Source organism: Linderina pennispora (assembly GCF_002104995.1).
Source record: "Linderina pennispora strain ATCC 12442 chromosome Unknown DL89scaffold_2, whole genome shotgun sequence".
NCBI classification, from domain to species: domain Eukaryota; kingdom Fungi; phylum Kickxellomycota; class Kickxellomycetes; order Kickxellales; family Kickxellaceae; genus Linderina; species Linderina pennispora.
This window is the reverse complement of record NW_024468250.1, coordinates 622,604-639,726: the sequence shown is the minus strand read 5'-3', so window position 1 is coordinate 639,726 and position 17,123 is coordinate 622,604. Positions and strand designations below refer to the sequence as shown.

The 17,123-nt window shown below is 53.5% G+C and overlaps 8 protein-coding genes across 8 annotated transcripts; 4 read left to right on the top strand and 4 right to left on the bottom strand.

Annotated features, from left to right (window-relative positions):
* Window positions 1-1,502: 1,502 nt before the first annotated feature.
* DL89DRAFT_265090 (uncharacterized protein) lies at window positions 1,503-3,689 on the bottom strand. Its single transcript, XM_040886511.1, has one exon. The coding sequence runs from the start codon at window positions 3,627-3,629 to the stop codon at window positions 1,806-1,808; it is 1,824 nt and encodes a 607-aa protein (XP_040746258.1). The 5' UTR covers window positions 3,630-3,689; the 3' UTR covers window positions 1,503-1,805.
* Window positions 3,690-4,054: 365 nt separating this feature from the next.
* DL89DRAFT_265089 (ARM repeat-containing protein) lies at window positions 4,055-6,008 on the top strand. The gene is made up of 3 exons (XM_040886510.1): window positions 4,055-4,555; window positions 4,676-4,996; window positions 5,095-6,008. Exons 1-3 carry the CDS (start codon window positions 4,154-4,156, stop codon window positions 5,983-5,985), a joined length of 1,614 nt encoding a protein of 537 aa, XP_040746257.1. The 5' UTR covers window positions 4,055-4,153; the 3' UTR covers window positions 5,986-6,008.
* A 1,746-nt stretch (window positions 6,009-7,754) lies between these two features.
* On the bottom strand, window positions 7,755-9,526 carry DL89DRAFT_265087 (uncharacterized protein). The gene has a single exon (XM_040886509.1). The coding sequence runs from the start codon at window positions 9,470-9,472 to the stop codon at window positions 7,808-7,810; it is 1,665 nt and encodes a 554-aa protein (XP_040746256.1). The 5' UTR covers window positions 9,473-9,526; the 3' UTR covers window positions 7,755-7,807.
* A 243-nt stretch (window positions 9,527-9,769) lies between these two features.
* Window positions 9,770-10,235, bottom strand: DL89DRAFT_265086 (uncharacterized protein). The gene has a single exon (XM_040886508.1). It carries the CDS (start codon window positions 10,026-10,028, stop codon window positions 9,810-9,812), a length of 219 nt encoding a protein of 72 aa, XP_040746255.1. The 5' UTR covers window positions 10,029-10,235; the 3' UTR covers window positions 9,770-9,809.
* A 138-nt stretch (window positions 10,236-10,373) lies between these two features.
* DL89DRAFT_308778 (uncharacterized protein) lies at window positions 10,374-11,465 on the top strand (the record flags this gene model as incomplete). Its single annotated transcript, XM_040890935.1, has 1 exon — window positions 10,374-11,465. A coding segment is annotated over exon 1 (595 nt), but the record flags the coding sequence as incomplete, so codon positions are not given.
* Window positions 11,466-12,227: 762 nt separating this feature from the next.
* DL89DRAFT_84762 (uncharacterized protein) lies at window positions 12,228-12,877 on the top strand. Its single transcript, XM_040892155.1, has one exon. It carries the CDS (start codon window positions 12,360-12,362, stop codon window positions 12,807-12,809), a length of 450 nt encoding a protein of 149 aa, XP_040746253.1. The 5' UTR covers window positions 12,228-12,359; the 3' UTR covers window positions 12,810-12,877.
* Window positions 12,878-13,205: 328 nt separating this feature from the next.
* On the top strand, window positions 13,206-14,348 carry DL89DRAFT_84682 (uncharacterized protein). Its single transcript, XM_040892154.1, has one exon. It carries the CDS (start codon window positions 13,555-13,557, stop codon window positions 14,194-14,196), a length of 642 nt encoding a protein of 213 aa, XP_040746252.1. The 5' UTR covers window positions 13,206-13,554; the 3' UTR covers window positions 14,197-14,348.
* Window positions 14,211-16,176, bottom strand: DL89DRAFT_290714 (Phosphoadenosine phosphosulfate reductase thioredoxin; the record flags this gene model as incomplete). Its single annotated transcript, XM_040890115.1, has 3 exons — window positions 14,211-14,410; window positions 14,485-14,788; window positions 15,376-16,176. The coding sequence occupies 3 exons, from the start codon at window positions 16,174-16,176 to the stop codon at window positions 14,211-14,213; spliced, it is 1,305 nt and encodes a 434-aa protein (XP_040746251.1).
* Between the last annotated feature and the right edge of the window lie 947 nt (window positions 16,177-17,123).

The following is a 17,123-nucleotide window of genomic DNA, read 5'->3' as shown; positions in this document are numbered from 1 at the left end:
GTCTGAAAGTAAAGCTTGAATCAAGTACATCGGGCAAGGGAGCCTCCGGACAGATATAAATTTGACTGCAGAGGATCTCGACATCCTTTTCTCCTTATCCATTTTTCACAAGGACGCAACTATTTAACAGCAAAGAACTCTAACATGTACATCAGCCACAGCTACTTTTGAGATGCCGATTCTACGCGATACGGGGGATTCTGGAACTCAGCAGGGGCAGGACACTACCACCGAAACTACTCCGGCCCCCAAGAGAAAGACCAAAAGGTCGATTTTCATCAGAAACCAGTAAATTAAGGTCTTTTTATTATTATTATTCTTCTCGAATAAATTATGTTAACCATTCGAGGTGCAAACGAAAACATGACACATGGTAAGCCATGTGTTTGGTGCTGATGTTCCAATTGTCTGATTCGGCCATGCTCATTTGGTTTACAGGCTTCTACTCGTTTGTGCATCTGCACCTAATGCTTACTGGAATCGGAACTGTTATTTCCAGAAGCGTTACCAGTTTATGCAAAATGATGGCGGCAACCCCGGCTGTGTGGCATACAATCGAAGGCATCGGTTGGCACAATTTCAGAACATAATTTGTTGGGGATCCATGTTCATTCCGAAGTACTCTGTTCGGAGGAAATATATTTAAGAACCACTCATACATCAACAAAACGTACTGTCACGGCCATTGTTAAGAATACGCAATATACTCGTCATCTATATACTGTATGCAGCAAAACATGTATGCACCATCAGTTGCCAGTCCAAACTTGACTCTTCGTGATGCAGATTATCCTTTCGCAGATAACCTTGGTAAAAATATAGTGGTCGTCGAAGGAGCAAAAATGCTTGGGAACGGCAATTAAGGCAATTACACGGGCTAGCTTTGGTGAGCACAAAGCAGGTGGCGATGCATTTTTAAAACATACTGCACTCAATAACATGTTTCAGTGTCTAGTTGACTTGGTCGGATGCTCTAGATATTGCTGCTCAATACCTACTGTTTTGTAGATGAGTCCCAAACAAAATGAAATAAATATAACTCTGGTCACAACTAAGGTATATTGAAGCGATATTATATATTCTACAAAGAGCAGATTGATTGTGGTGGTATTAATGTTCCAGATATAGGAAATGACACTGGTTAGTGTGAAGCAAACATATATGATAATACCAAAGGCATTTTGGAGTTATATGTAACTAGCACTATTTTCTTGTTGTTTAACACTCTGTTGGGATGGCAACACTGATGCGTAGCATTTTTGATGAATTTCGAATAGCCTAATAATGAAAACTCTCCGCAGCATGCACTGATACATTTCACTAATGCGTTTAGCATTGCTGCAAGAGAGCTCGAGACCCAAAGCCACTCAAAAGTCAAAGCGAGGGTTTGGGAAGCGGTAAACCGTTTGCACACTTTTATATAAGTGAGATTAGAATAGCACAGGGTGTTGACATTGGAGTGCCGATCCACTCCCACGTCACCATGCCAACAACCAAACCACATAAAATCAGACCTCAGGCCGACCGAACCCTCCCCTTTTCCTTCAGTCAATCTTGTTTCACCTTTGATTTTAGCTCACATACACGCTCGTAAACACTCGTCCCATTCCCAAGGTTAACACAGGGAAAGCAGATGCTTCGACAATGGAGAGGAATATAGCGACTATGGATGTGGTCATCAAAATGTATACTCCAACTATATCTGCCTATGCACATCTTCCGGGTACATCCAGCTCTAGTAATGTAAATATTTTTGTGATAAAAGTAGATACGAAAGCGAACGAGTGGCTCAACAGAGTGTGCTTTCACTTCCTCGCGGCCTTCTTGGCAGCTTTTGTGACCTGTGCCTTGCGGGAATGCAAGGCGTTGATATCCTTGGCGCGCTTCTTCGCCTCGTCCTGGGTGCGGTTGACGAGCTTGCGCTTCTTGCGGCTTAGCATCGAAATGGCAATACGCTGCCGCTCCTCCTCTTCCTCCTCAGCCTTGGAGCGCTTCTTGGCAGCGGGCTTCTTGGCCTTCTTGTTGCCTGCCTTCTGCTGGTACTCCGTGAACGACAGGCCTTGGCTCTCAGCCAGCAGCTGCTTCTGGTGCTGCTTCTCGGCAATGTCGTCCTCGTCTTCATCATCAGACTCTTCCTCGTCAGCGCTATCACCCTCGATCTCGGCATCCTCCTCGCCCTCGCTCTCCTCCTCGTCCTCATCTTCGGGCTTCAGCTTCTCAACGTCACCCTCAAAGCCTTCAGCAGTGGCAAACTTGGCAGCAGCCTCGGGAATGTAGTCACCGTCGGCATATTCAACGAAGGGCGAGAGATGAGGCGGCAGCTGCTGGCCGACCAGGTAGTCGTCGGTGGGCAACAAGCGGCGGGCGTTGATGGAATCGTAGACCCACTGGGGTTGCAGGTATGTGCGGTTCAGGAACTGGTGGCCCTGGACGGGGCGATCGCAGATCTGCACGGTGATGTTGGTGTCATTCTCCGAGTACGGTGAGCCGCCGCCCGACGAGCTAGCCCAGCCAAGACGGCCGCCAAAGGCACGGATGACAAATTCGAGCGAATACCGAGGGACCTCACGCGACAGGAAGAATACCTGCTTGTTGAACAGGAGCTCGGCAGTGTTGGAGTCGTCGTCTTCGTTGCGTGCCTCCGAGTCGTCCCCACCGACGGTCACCGAGCTGTACTCGGGAGCATCCTCGGCTGTGGCCAGAGACTTGATCTTGGCACCAAGGGTGCTCAGACGCTGCTTCATCTCCTTGGAAACCTTGGTGTGCTTCTCCTCTATGGCAGTGGTCTCCTCATCGTCATTCTCCTTGATCAGATCCTCGACGCGCTTGGATTCGACACGCAGCGAGCCTAGGCCGGCGGCGCTGTCGTCCAGATCGGCATCGACCTTGGGTGGGTAGGCCAGGTTGGCAGTGGTGAAGAGGCGGTAGTTGACGAAGCCAAGCAGGGTGCGGTAGAACTCAAGGAAGGTGGCCATGACGCGGAAGTCAACGTCCAGCGGGATGTGCTGGCTGAACTGGTACGGCACGATCCATGTCACGGTCTGGCCCGAGATCTCGGCCTGGTAGTAGATGCCCTTGATTGACAGGAACACCTTGCGCAGGGCATGGCTGTGGACAACAAAGTGCATGAACTCGGCCGACAGGCGCTTGCACTCCTCAACAACCTCGTTGCTGACGTTCTTCACGACCGGCATAGTGGCAAACAAAAAGAGCATGCAGAGGGCGTCGTCGAGGTCGCGTAGGGCGTCGGCAAAAGACGGGTAGCGCTCGCGCACCAAGTGGTCAAGAGTGTACTGCGGACGGCGCGAGTGCAGGTCCTTGGCCTTGGTGATGTCGTGCTTGCCCAGGGCGTGCTGCAGCTTGCGCAGGAACGTCTTGTGCTCGCGGAACTTGGCAATCAACGGCTCGCTCAGGAGAAGCTGGATGTCCTTGGCGTAGTAAAACGTCGTTGGCTTCGAGGATCCGCGGTTTGCCTTCTTGCGGTTCTTGGGCTCCACCGGGTAGATGCCCTTCAGGATGCACAGCCGCCGGAAGTCGGCTAGCGATACCTGCAGCTTCTTCAGCGCCCGGTTACGCGTAATGTAGGTCGTCGACGCTCCCTCGGTGAACTTCTTCTTGATCTTTCCCATGGCTGACGGCTAATAGATGGAATGGAGGCGGGGGGTGTTGTGTATACAGAGCAAGTGCAGGAGAGCAAGAAAGAGCGTTGCCAGCAGGCAGCAAGCGATCGCAAGAAAAAAAAGATTTGTCGGTGTGGATGATCCGGATCAGAGATCAGCTACCCGATCAGCACGGCCAATCAGAGGCGTGACTGGCTCGATGCAGATTTTTCTTCCTTGCAGCGTACAAAGAGTCCAGCCAAAAAAAAAAACAACCTGCGGCAGCAGCAACCCGAGGTGTCGTTTACCCAGTCAAAAAATCACAGTTTGAAGAACAGTGGAGAAGCTTTCGCCGCGCTTGCTCTTTCCCTCTCTATTCATTTGCCTCTGACTTTAGTGTTTACCTTCTGTTGTGACCGCAATACACAGACAAGGGAGACATCGCATTTCTTCGCAAGCCTATAGCATTTCACTTTCCCACTTGCGCTGTTTGAATTTTTTTTTTTTTCAGAGTCTAGTCCCCCACTATCACCAAATTCGCTTTTTCTATTCAAATGGACCGCATTCCAGAGCATCGCCGCAACGCATACAAGACAAAGGGTGCTTTTGCGGCGGAGGAGCTTCGTCGCCGTCGCGAGGAGCAAACCGTCGAAATTCGCCGGCAGAAGCGCGAGGAGTCGCTTGCCAAAAAGCGCAACTTTAACCTGCCGAATGACAACCTGTCCGACAGCGAGGACGAGGAGGGCCTGGGCTCTAACCAGGAGCTGCTGCAGGAACAGTTCCCCGCCATGATTTCTGGACTGTACGCCGAGAGCCTGGACGACCAGCTGACGGCGGTGACGCGGTTCCGCAAGCTCCTGTCCAAGGAGCACAAGCCGCCAATTGAGGAGGTTATCTCGTGCGGAGTCGTACCGCGCTTCGTCGAGCTCCTGCGGTCGACGCACTCGGTTATTCAGGTAAGCAGATCTGGACAGCTGCATTTGCGAAATGCAGCCTCGCAGTGCTTGGAAAAACTCGCTGGCCACTAATTCCTGAATGCACTCTATTCGCTCCCCCCCAAAAAAAATTGCTTGTAGTTTGAGGCCAGCTGGGCCCTGACCAACATTGCGTCGGGCTCGTCGCAGCAGACACAGGTTGTCATTGATGCGCAGGCCGTGCCTCTGTTCATCCAGCTGCTCAGCAACGAGAACCTGGATGTGCGCGAGCAGGCGGTGTGGGCGCTGGGTAACATTGCTGGCGACAGCCCGCGGTGCCGCGACTTTGTGCTGTCTGAGGGCGCGCTCCAGCCGCTGATCCAGCTGCTTAACGAGAACCACAAGCTGTCGATGCTGCGCAATGCGACCTGGACGCTGTCGAACTTTTGCCGTGGCAAGAACCCGCAGCCCGACTGGGAGACAGTAAGTACTGCAACCGCAGATGCCTTTTTTGTAGATGTGCACTATTGGCCAGACGTGCATCACTAACTCGTATTGTTTGGTGCTGGCCTATTATGTAGATCAAGCCTGCGCTGCCGGTGCTGAGCAAGCTCGTCTACTCGGTAGACGATGATATCCTGATGGACGCCTGCTGGGCAGTGTCATACCTGTCGGACGGACAGAACGACAAGATCCAGGCGGTGATTGAGTCTGGCATGTGCCGCCGGCTGGTTGAGCTGCTGATGCACCCGATGACGACTGTGCAGACGCCTGCCCTGCGTTCGATCGGCAACATTGTTACTGGTGACGATATGCAGACGCAGGTCGTGCTGAACTGCGGTGCCCTGCCGGCGCTGCTGTCGCTGCTGAACTCGCCCAAGGACGGCATTCGCAAGGAGGCGTGCTGGACGATTTCCAACATCACCGCGGGCAACACCACGCAGATCCAGGCGGTCATTGACGCAAACATCTTCCCGCCGCTGCTGCACGTGCTGCAGAACGGCGACTTCAAGAGCAAGAAGGAGGCGTGCTGGGCCGTGTCGAACGCGACCTCGGGCGGGTTGAACCAGCCGGACCAGATCCGCTACATTGTGCAGCAGGGGTGCATCAAGCCGCTGTGCGATCTGCTGAACTGCATGGACAACAAAATCATCCAGGTTGCCTTGGACGGCCTGGAGAACATCCTGAAGGTGGGCGAGGCAGACCGCGAGAAGAACGCGTCGCACATGAATGAGTTTGCGCTGTACGTCGAGGAGGCTGGTGGCATGGAGAAGATCCACAACCTGCAGCTGCACGACAACATCGAGATCTACAAGAAGGCGTACAACATCATCGACAAGTACTTTGCCGAGGAAGGCGAGGACGAGGAGGACAGCGAGTTGATGCCAGGCGTCGACGAGCAGACTGGCCAGTTCAACTTTGAGGGCAACGTCGCGGTGCCCGAGGGCGGCTTCAACTTTGGCAACCAGTAAGCAAAAATGCCACTCCAGGAAGGGGGGTCCCAGAAATAAAGCACCTGTTTATCTCCGAGACACGTACAGCGCACCGCACATGATGGCGTCCATATGTGCTGGTGGCGTGTAGGATGGTGGCATACGTCCTGGCACAGCACTGTTTTCATTCTTTTCTCAAATTTCCGTTAATAAAGGTTCAATATATTCTACACGAACGCAGCACCTAGGTCTACTTGGCAGGGGTCCTAGAGGTGGTCTTTGCAGCCTCATTCTGAGCGCGCAGCTTGCGGTACCGGTCAATGAACTCCTCGGTGAACTGTGCGCCGCGTGGAAGCACGACAAAGTTGGGGATTCCGTCCCTGATAATATACTTTTGGTGGCCGATAGCGGCGCCCAGGCGTGTGCCCATGCCGACCTTGACGAGTCTCTCGTCCTCGTCGAAGCCGCCGACCGGGCGGTGCAAAAAGTACGTGTCGACATTGTCCGATAGTGTACTTGTGCTCAGTGTCCCAGGGCGGCGACTGCGCAACCACCTCGCCTAGCATGTCGCCGATAGTAAGGGCCTCGTCAAAGTCCTGGACGAAATCGGACTCCTTGAACTCCGGATAGAGGAAGAACACAGGCCAGAGGAGGTGGCCGGATTCCTCGTCGAGTGAGACCTGGCGGCCCGAGTCGTTCTCCCAGGCATACGGTGCGGGCTTCTTCTTTGCCTTCTCTTCGTCCGAGTCCGAGTCCGAGTCCTCCGGGCTTTAGCTTCCTGGTGGTGTCGAATTGGAGCTTACGGATCTCGATCGCTTGCTTGAGCTTCTGACGCTTCTCAGCAAGCTTGCGCTCACGCTCCTCCTTTTCCTTGATCTTGCGCTCGTGCTCGGCCTTGGTCTTCTCAACTTGCTTCTGCAGGACCGCGATCTCGCGGTTAGTCTCGTCAATGCCCAGCCCCCACTTGCAGCACTCGAGGGCCTCCTCGTACTTGCCCAGCGCCAGACATGCCTTGGCAGAGCGGAACAGCGCCTTGGCGGACTTGGGCCGCAGGCGCAGCGCTTCGGAGCAGTCGCGGAGCACCTTGCCATAGTTTTTCAAGTGCAGGTTGGTTGCTGCTCTGTTGGTGAGCAGCGAGACCTTGAGGTCGATGTTGTAATGCTCTGGCGCCAAACCCTTGGTGTAGAAGTCAAGGGCGTCTTTGTACTGGCCAGCCTTGAAGCAGTCATTGCCCTGCGACTTGAAGTTCTCGGCGATCTCCTCGGGCGGGCCGTCGTAGGCCAGAGTCTTAAGTGCCTCTAGAGCGGGGTTCTCTTCGTCCTCGTCAGTGTTCAGATCGCGCATGAAGAAGGGGAGCTTGTTGAGATCTTGCTCAATCTCGTCCCAGGACTTGCCGTGCACTTTGCTGGCCGGTGCGGGGCCCGCCGAGGCCTGGTCGTTATCAGACATTGCAGAGGTTGGAGGTGAATTGTCGAAAGAAAAGCAGAGAAGAGCGAAGAATCAGCAGGCAGAAAAGGACGGGTTTGTCATCACAGCGCTGGAAAAATTGTGTAATCTGATCCTCTGATTCGCGGTACTGGCGCTGGCTGTGTCTTGGGCATCTTGGTTCGGCGAAGCAAGTTGCATGTGGCTAGGTGTCCGGCCAGCCTGGCAGGGACCAGGAGAAACGGGACCAAGACAGCATCTATCCTTGCTAGGTAGCATTTTAGGCTGGTAACATCCTGAATAATATAAAGCCTGTAGCAGAGTTCAGACCTCAGTATCTTTGTCGCTTTTCCTTCGTCAAATGCTTCATTCTGAAATGATATGCCAGTTTTCATATTTCATATCACTGGTAGTAAGAGTGGACAAGCATGAAATATTACTTTGTATAATAAATTCTGATGTCGAATATCCCTTTTCTGGCAGTGCGGAGTGCCTCGAGTCCAGATATATTTCCTCTGTGGACTGCGATCACCTCCAAGTTCGGAAGGCTTCTGACGAGGGAACAGGTATACCAAAGTACGTCGGGTCCGCCATGATGGATCTTGAGATTTCGAAGCGTTGTACTGATTGGCAGCAAGTCCGAAGTATCACCAAGATAATCCTCAGTGATATTAGGAATTGGGATCTCCTCAACTTCAGCTGTCTCAAATGCGGGTTCCCAAATGTAGAGTGGACTACTGGCACTCCAATTCCCTAGATGTGTGATATGTAGAGTCCTGAGCTGTGGTAGCTTCCGAATAGCGCCAAACAGCTGAGGGAATTGGTCATCACTCAGCTCGATCGTCAGGCTTACGACCCAGGCCAGTCGTTCGATGTACTTCAGGGGGAATGGGTTGCTTGTCATGGACACCTCCAGAGCACTATGCATCGCATTGTAAAAACGAGTGATAGTCTCATGCGGGAGCTGGGCGGAGACATACTCACATGGCTGGGAATTAAGAGTGAACGACTTGGCCTGGGAAACAATACGAGTATCAATGGAGGAAAGATACTTCAGGTCTTCGCCCATCTTCAGGACTTTGATCGGAGAATGACGGAAGAGACTGTACAAATCGTCGTAGTATCGAGCAGAATTGTCAACCGACAAAGATGACAGCCTTGGGAAACGTATGATGGATCCACTGGTCGGATCTAGTTTCGTACTCAGGGGTGGTCGGAAACTGAACGCCAAACTAAGTAGTGTCAGGTTGGAGAAGACGATTTCGTTGTCTTTTGTAGGCTTGAACCAGTTCCAAATTACGTCTCCGTTGATATTATAGAACATCACCTCGCGTAAAACTGATGCGTTGAACTGGGGATATCCGCTATCATGATCTATATATCCCAAGTTCATTTTCAAGCTGGTTGCTTCGAATTCCATGCTCGAGATGGCTCTTGGTATCAGCGAATGATATCCATAAATAGAAATGAGCTGCTTCATGTAGTGGCGAATAAGCCTTTTGTACATCAGAAGTAGTGGGTCAGGGCTGTTGTCATAGTTCCGTGTTGCACCGCCATACTTGAACTGGTTATAGGCAATCGACGTGATGTTTGGGAATAGGCCAGTGAACATATCAAACGCCTGGTCAATTTCGCGATCCATGGCCGAGATTTGATCTGGAGTAGTTAGATGCCTCGCAATTCCAGTACCGTAAAATGTAACCGATCTGACGCCCGTCCACTTTTTACCATTGGCTTTGAATACTCTTAGAATACCCAATATCGGCGGCATGCACCTGCAACCAGGTGCAAAGGAAATGGTTAGATCGGTAACCGAGCTGGTCAACCCCATTGAAACGACTGTCACAATGTTGGATACCAGCCCGAAGCCGTGGTCGTTGTTCCTACTGCATCGCTCGGTGCAAACACGCTCGATACCAACAGTCTTGACCTGCGTTCTGAGAGCCAGGGCTCTCCAGCTACGACACACGTGTGCCAGTGGCAACACATCCTTAAGGCCAAAATAGTTTGACCGCAGGGAGTATCTGGGTGTGCATAGCCGCTCAAAGATCTGATCGGTGAGGTCGTCGGGGAGTCTCGTAATTGGTCCTGGGGTCGACATATTAGAGAAGTGGGGTGTAAAAAGAACTAGTGTTTGAATAGCTAGGGAGCCAAGTGGAGAGGTAGGCTGAGGAGGAAAAGCAGTGCTTTTATGACAAGGAGCAAGGGTGGGACAACTTTCTTAACCTCAGAAATCAAGAGGATCTTTCTGGCCGCTGCCAACACCCACAAAGGCGACAGCAATGTTGTAGCGACAGATGCGCATTTTTCGCACCGATAGCATTGGCAGGATGTCGCTGTTAGGGCCAGGAATGGGTATCTAGCACTGCCAGAGTTTGCTCCCACCGCACTATTTTCATGTCTACTGTGCAATAGTTGTAAACACTGGGTCTACTCTCCTAGGTGTGTTTGCCTAAGGTGTCGCTTGGCAGCCCTTTGGGTTTTCTGCTACGCTGTTCAGATAACTGGCCTTTTTCCACTGTAGATTCTTGCTGATATCCACACGCACGCAGACCGAGGATGGCCATTTGGGAGAGGGCGTTTGTTATCCTTTTCACGGTGCCATTTTCATCTATTGTGGCAATAGCAATGTATGCATTCCTACCTCTGGCGTGCATGAGGATGGATAGCTGTGGCCTGTCGTTGCTGAGTAGAGTTTCTGGATGTGCCTGGTGTATTTACGTCCTTCTACCAGGGTTGCAAGGTGCCAACAGTCACCAAAAATCAGCTCCACATAGTATTCAAGGTCAATGCAGGGTAGTAGAGTGTAAGGCACTGGGCTACCACATTGTCTTGCGAGTTTACTCTATCATATAGCCCTTCTGATATCTCATTCCATAACAGCCAATACATACGGTGATCTGGATTAAAGAATCAGTGCGGAGTGCGACAGTGGGCTGAGTAGGGCTTAGCAGCACCTTTCAGGCCCTTGCAGCTCTTTGGAAGGGACAAACTCGCGTTCGCTTTTCTTCTGCTCCGTATTTTTTATACTGTTATTTTTCTATTATATCCCCTCGCTTCAAGTCTCCTACGCAGTATTTGGCACAAAGCATGGACATGTCACTGGACGACCGCAACGAGGAGACGCTGATGGCGCAGCGCCTGGTGCGGTTCAACCATGATGCCGTAGCGGCCAAACTCAAGGCACTGAGGGACACTCGCAATAGACTCCGACAGACGCTCATTGATCAGGGCGTCATAAGCGACCCGAAGAAACCCACGACCCTAGAAGGGGCCAAGCAGTTTGTCGGAACCTGCACGAAAATGTGCCCCGACGATGAGCGAGAGGAGCGCGAACTGCAAAACAACCTCCACAAGTATGAGGTGATTCCTGGGACGAAAGCGGGCGGATCCGGCAAAGACAGTCAAGATCTACCACCGGTCGTCTGCGGGCGATGAGGAGCCTCTGCCATCAGATGTGCGGACACCCGAGACACTGCTGAAGACGCTGGATTACTTGATGAATGTGGTGGTTGCGGGTGACCAAACATTGGAGAACTGTCACGGGTTTGTACGCGACCGGACGCGGGCGATCCGGGTGGACTTTACGCAGCAGAACGCCTGCAGCCGGGAGTCGGTGATAGCACACGAGCGGATTGCGCGGTTTCACATTGTCTCCCTACATGTGCTGTGCGGGAACAAGGACTTTGATGAGCACCAGGACATGGAGCAGCTGCACAAGACGTTGAAGACCCTGATTGAGGTCTACGAGGACCTGCGGGCTGAGGGCTTGGAGTGTCCGAACGAGGCTGAGTTTACGGCGTACTACATCGTGTCGCAGCTGCATGATTCCGATGCCAAGCGTATGGCTGACCAGCTGCCGCTGCAGATCTTCCTCACGCCGATTGTTCAGCAGGCGCTGAAGCTACACAGGCTATCGCAGACAAGCAACGAGATCGTCAACAAACAGCTGCCGCCGAATCTGTTTGGTGCGCAGATCCAGACCACGCAGTTCTTCCGCGCCGTAGCCTCGGCCGAGACACCACTTGCTGCTGGCATGCCTGGCCGAGTACGAGTTTCCGCGCATCAGACGAGCGGGACTCAAGGCTATGAATTCGGCGTTTCCGCACCAGAAGGGCAGAGAGTATCCGCTGGGCGAGTTTGCAGACATTTTTGCATTCGATGGGCTCAACGACGCAAAGGAGTTTTGTGCGCTATTCAACGTGCCTGTTAACGAGGGCGGCGTGATGCTGGGCGCAAAGGTCGATAAGCGGCTGACGTATCGCGAGCCGGCGAGAAGGGCGAAGAGGGTGCGGAGGAATCTGAGAGTCGTGGGTGTCAAGTTTCCAGTCAGCGACACCTATTCAAGTGATCAATTCGGATCTGGATCCCGGCGTTCTTGCAACCCCATCCAATGCGCCGGGCTTTGGCCAATGCCTGCAGTGGCTAAAAGCCAGGCACCAGTACCGCCAAAGGCAGTTGCTGCACCAGTGAAAACAGCTGCTGCGCCAGTGCCGGACAAAGTCCAGTTTGCTGTGCCCAAGGTGCCGGCGCCAAAGGCCATGCCCAACCCAGCACCCACGAAAGTAGAGCAGCCGGTAGCGCTGTCGACACCAAATGCATTTGCCAGCAACCACAGCAGCATTTTCCAGATGTCCAAGCGTCCTGAGCTCAAGCCACAAAAGGAGCGCACCAAGCCTGCCAGCGAGCAGCTGCCCCCAATTTCGCCGATTCAGCAATGCCATGGTGAAGCCAGTGACTGCGCCAGCACTAGAAGTCGTCGTCGCTGTCTGCCCCGCAGTCGTTGTTTGCACCGCCAAAGCAGCCAGCCGATACCAGCACCGCGAATCCCAGCACTGCGCCTGCCAAACCTGATGTGCCTGTGCTCACCCCTACGCCGGTAATGAAGCCTGCCTTTTCCATGCCCGTGGCTCCAACACCGCAGCCAGAGGCGTCCAAGGTGACAGAGATAACATGGAACAAGCCGCGGCGGTTCATTCCACTGGACGATGCTGTCCAATGCCATTTTGGACAACATGCTCGAATCTATTGTGCGTGACATTGCCGCACCTGAGCTCGACCGCAGTTGTGCCAATGAGCGAATCGCGGCACAGCTGGCTGAGGACATTGCCAGCTCGCTGACCGACTATACGAGCGCCTTTATTGCGTATGAGGTGGCATACCGAGAGGTGATGACTGCCAAGGCAGATGCATTCCGGAAGCGCGCGTTGGCGAGCACAGTGTTTTCGCAGTGGCAGATGGAGGTGACGGCACGGGAGCAAGAAGCAGCGCTGCGACAGCAGTATATCGACGATTTGAAGACAATTGTCGATAGTGCGCCGGCACTGCAGCCGCCCAGAAGCCTGCTCTCTAGGCAGCCGATGATGATTTCGCCTGCACACAGCCGGACGCAATCGAATGTGTCGAGTGTATCGATGCAGTCGGCACAGGCCTGCTGAGAGCACGTTCTGGGATTCGTGCCAGCTGGGCCGCAGCGGATTCGCATCCCTTACGACGGACACTGGAGGAGTTTGGCGGTCTGCCGTTCCACGCCAAGATCGGAGTGGTAGGCGCACACGGAAACAGCCTGCTGGCTACCGGGCTCTGGTGGCAGATTGACCCGGTCCAGCGCCACTCAAGCGAACTCCAACGTGGGGAGACAGGCGAGCTACTCCAACAACAAGGCACAAGACCTGGAGATTGCCGATGAGACTGACGAGTTCCATGTAATCGATCGGCGGCTTTATGCACGGATTGCACTGTTGTCGCAGACGCCTGTAGCGGACGATATCCACCGCGATCTCTGTGACTCGCCGGCGGGCGCCGAGATTGCAGCAAACTTGCAAGCGCTTGCCGATAATCTGCGGTCTGGCAGCGGACCGCGCCATACACTGCTTGTGTTTTGGACTAGCGATTCACGGACCGGAAAGACCGTAACCAAGCTGATCGAGAAACGGGCGAAGCAGATTGGAATTTCGACGATGACGCAGCTGAAGGTTGCAGCTTTGGATCTCCAGGCGCCTGGGCACCAGTTTGGTAGGGCTGTCGGGTGGGTATTTAGCCAGTTGGCGCAGGCACAGCAGGCGCTGCTGGTGACGTCGTCGAGTGTGCTGACAATGGTCAAGGATGCAGTGCTCAATAGCCTGCATCTGATGGTGGGCAGTGTTTGCAAGCTGGCTACCCACCAATCGAGCAACGAACTAGATGTGCAAGGTGTTCAACTGGACAGTGGACATAGTCAACTCGTACCTCGAGATTCTGAATTCGCGGCTGCTGGAAAAGTGGGCCAAACTGCCCAAGCTCTCCACGTACGCGCATGTGGATGAGTCCCAGGGCGAGCTGCGCGTCGAGTACTTCTTCCACAGCATGCCAGCTCTAGGTGCTGTGGCGGGAGCTGCGCTAGACGACATTTTCCAGGCGTGTGCCCTCGGCCAAATATCGCCCCTGGTCGCACATCTGAGGGCACTGGAATTTACAACACGGCACCAGCTGGATCTGCTCCAGCAGCGGATGCCCAGCGACCTGTACCTCGAGCGGACTCTAGTCGACAGCGAGATAGCAGACGCAAAGCTGACAGCCCAGCAATCGGCGGACCAGGCTGCGGATCTGTGTCGCCAGGGCGCGATGGTCGTGGAGTCGCCGCCAGCCTCCGTCATATCGATGCAGTCGGTGCCGTCGCTCAAGCGGACGCAGTGCTGCTCTGAATTTGCTGAACCGCCTTTGTCGATTATTGCTGAGGACATCAACCGTAGCACACTGTCGGTGAAGAGAACGCGCCTGGCGGCTTCCGCGCGACTGAGTAAACTTCAGGAGGCATTGGCGCGTGCGCACCAGCAATTGCAGTAGACATATATTTAAAACTAGGCAGGACGGATTGCGCGCTTGATCATGGAGCTCCAGAGGCCGGCAGATGGCGCGACGCTGATGTGGAATGGGAACGGGTTGCCGTGCGTGCTGGCAATCAGCGGTATGTGGTCCTTGTGCTGATCCATCTGAGTGATCACGTACAGCAGCGAGTCCTTGACTTGGTCCTCGGCGCGCGCCTGCATCTGGATAAATTCTACACCCTGTGGTGGTGTTTTACGACTTTGTATGCTAAATACAAGTGGCTTTGTTTGTTTGGTTTACACTTACCTCTTTCTGTGCGGCTAATGTGCGCTCGAATGTCAAACACCCACTCTTCCCAGCGAATCTCCTCTTCGGACTTTGAGAACCAGGCGCGCTTTGACTTTGTCTCAGTAAAATACAGCGTGATTTGGGTTTTGGAGTCTGCGGTTGGCGATACTGTTTGCATTAGCTCACCGACCTTCTCGTCGACCGCAGCGCTTACGTCGGGGTCGTCGACGGATACGTATGTAATGGAGGAGAGGGCGCGCTGTTCCTTGGGCTTAACATTGCCAAAGTACCGGTGGAACAGGATCGTATGCAGAATTGCTAACTTAAAAAAAAATCGAATGGTTAGTACAGTTGGCGCAGGGGACAGATGTGGCATTGGAGTGGGATGTTGGGTACCTTTAATTGCTTCGGGGATCAGATTCCGCTCAAGAGTCTATGCAAATGAGGATGATATGTGGATTAGGTGAAGGGAGGGGGCAACTATGTGCATGCATGCATGATGCCTGTTCAATCACCTACCAAGGCGCGCGTATTCACTTTGTGGTCCATTTCAACATTCGGTGCTCGAGGCAGCTGCTAATTATCGGCAATAAACAAGAGGTGAAAAAAGAGGCTATATATTGTAGCTGAATAAAAGCGGGTAGCGGAGCGCAGATACTTCTCTTGACATGTGGCCACACTGTCGCTTATGGACACCACTGGCATATATGCATGGGCATTATAAACATGGATTGCGCCATTGGTGGCATGGGCCATATGACCCATCTCCCCCAGGCTCACATGACAGTGGCAAAGATTATACACACACGAGGGGGTACTGAGAATGAGGGAGATAGAGGTAATATACATAAACTATGAGAGCAAGGGTGAAAGGCTAAATAGGAAAAAGATGCCACTTTAGGCCTCCACAGCAGTCTGCGCCGCAGTAGCCGCCTCAGCCTGCTGCTTCTTCTTGCGGGCCACAAAGGCAGAGCGCATGGCAAAGTAGTCCTTGTGCAGCCCGCACTCGGTCTTCTCGGTGCCCGCCCAGCGGCCAGCGCGCTCGTCCTCGCCCTCCTTGACCGGCCTTGTGCTATGGTAGTCGCCGACGGACTTGTACCCCTGGTCAAGCAGGGCATTGTACGGGACCTCGTTTGCGCGCAGATAAGTCCAGACCTGCTGGAACGACCAGTTCGCCAGCGGATTGATCTTGACCAGGCCGGTGGCCTGCTCGACCTCGACAATCTGCAGGGCGGCACGGTCGCCTTTCTGGCTGCGGCGACGGCCCGAAATAACCGCCTTGGCGTTCAATTGCTCGTAGGCGCGCCGGGCCGGCTCGACCTTCACGGAGTAGTCGTAGACGACGTCGTCGCGCTCCCACAGACGGTCGCCGTGCTTGGCGATAAAGTCATCGCGGCTCTGGCATCCCTCGGGCTTGAACACGTGCAGGGGGAAGCTGTACCTTTGCTGGCTGCGCTGCGAGAGCTCCAGAGTCTCGTCGAAATGGTGCAGGGTGTCGACGAAGATTACCGGGACGGAGTGGGATTGCGCTGCAAGCATGTCGGTTATGACGTTGCCTGAGGGGCCGAATGCGGTCTCCTGGTAGAGGTCCGAGAATGTGATGGTGGCCCAGTTGAGGATCTCCTGGGGCTCGAGCTTGGCCAGCCGGTCGTTGATGTGCTTGAGCTGGGCATCGTCGAACTGTAGAGCGGAGGCAGTGAAGGACGGCATCGTTGTGAAATGTTGCCACAGCAAAAAGTAACGGAGTCAGAAAGAGTTTCGGGAATAGTCACGATATAGAAAGCTAAATGCACCGGGGGGCCCGACATGGCTTTTATACCAGCTACACGCTGCCAGCACCACTGTTCTTCCCCCCAAAAAAAGCATTAGAAACGCAGCCGTTCATTTAGCAGCACTGGCAATAAAAAAATAGCGCCATGCGACAGCCAGGGGGAATCTGTATAACCTGGATTTGTCAACATTCACCTTCCAGCCCAGGCGGCAACCAGGCAGCGAATCGCCTGTGCTGAAGATAGGGGCGGCATCAAAATACGGGTATCTATGGGGGAGGATCCAATGGGTAGGGCCACCCGCCGACACATTCAGGCATTTGTCATCTCCACCATGCATCTCCATTCTGCAGAGACAAGGAGGTGGAGGAGAAATGGAATTCCTTTGGAATCTTTCGTCTGCGCGCAAAAGATGTGCCGACCATGGCGTCTCGCACAGCCATCTTATATAGCAAAGACGTGCTGGGTGTATGCCTCTACATTTCAGCACTTGCTAGACATTTGGGCAAAACAAAAGTACCAGAGGGAGCGCACAGCACATCTAAAAGCAGGCATCAACAGCGCAACTGCGGGCTAGTGGGATATGCGGTCACGCAAGAAGCGAGGGAGATGGAGTAGGCATTTTCTATGCCATCATTGATGGTCCTGATGGCGACATCTGGGTTCCGCATTATGAACCAATTGGGTGGGAGCTTGATGACGCAAGGGGTCGATCCATTCTTTGGTACCATGGAGGATTGCTGTGCGTTTAGCAATTGGGTTAGGTCCCCAATGCTGTCGCTCTTCAGAGCCGGGCAATTTGATATTCACCGTCACAGCAGAGAGAAAAAGCAGGCGTCACAATGCAAAGCAAGGGCATGCACCTCGCACATACGACATGGAGAAGAT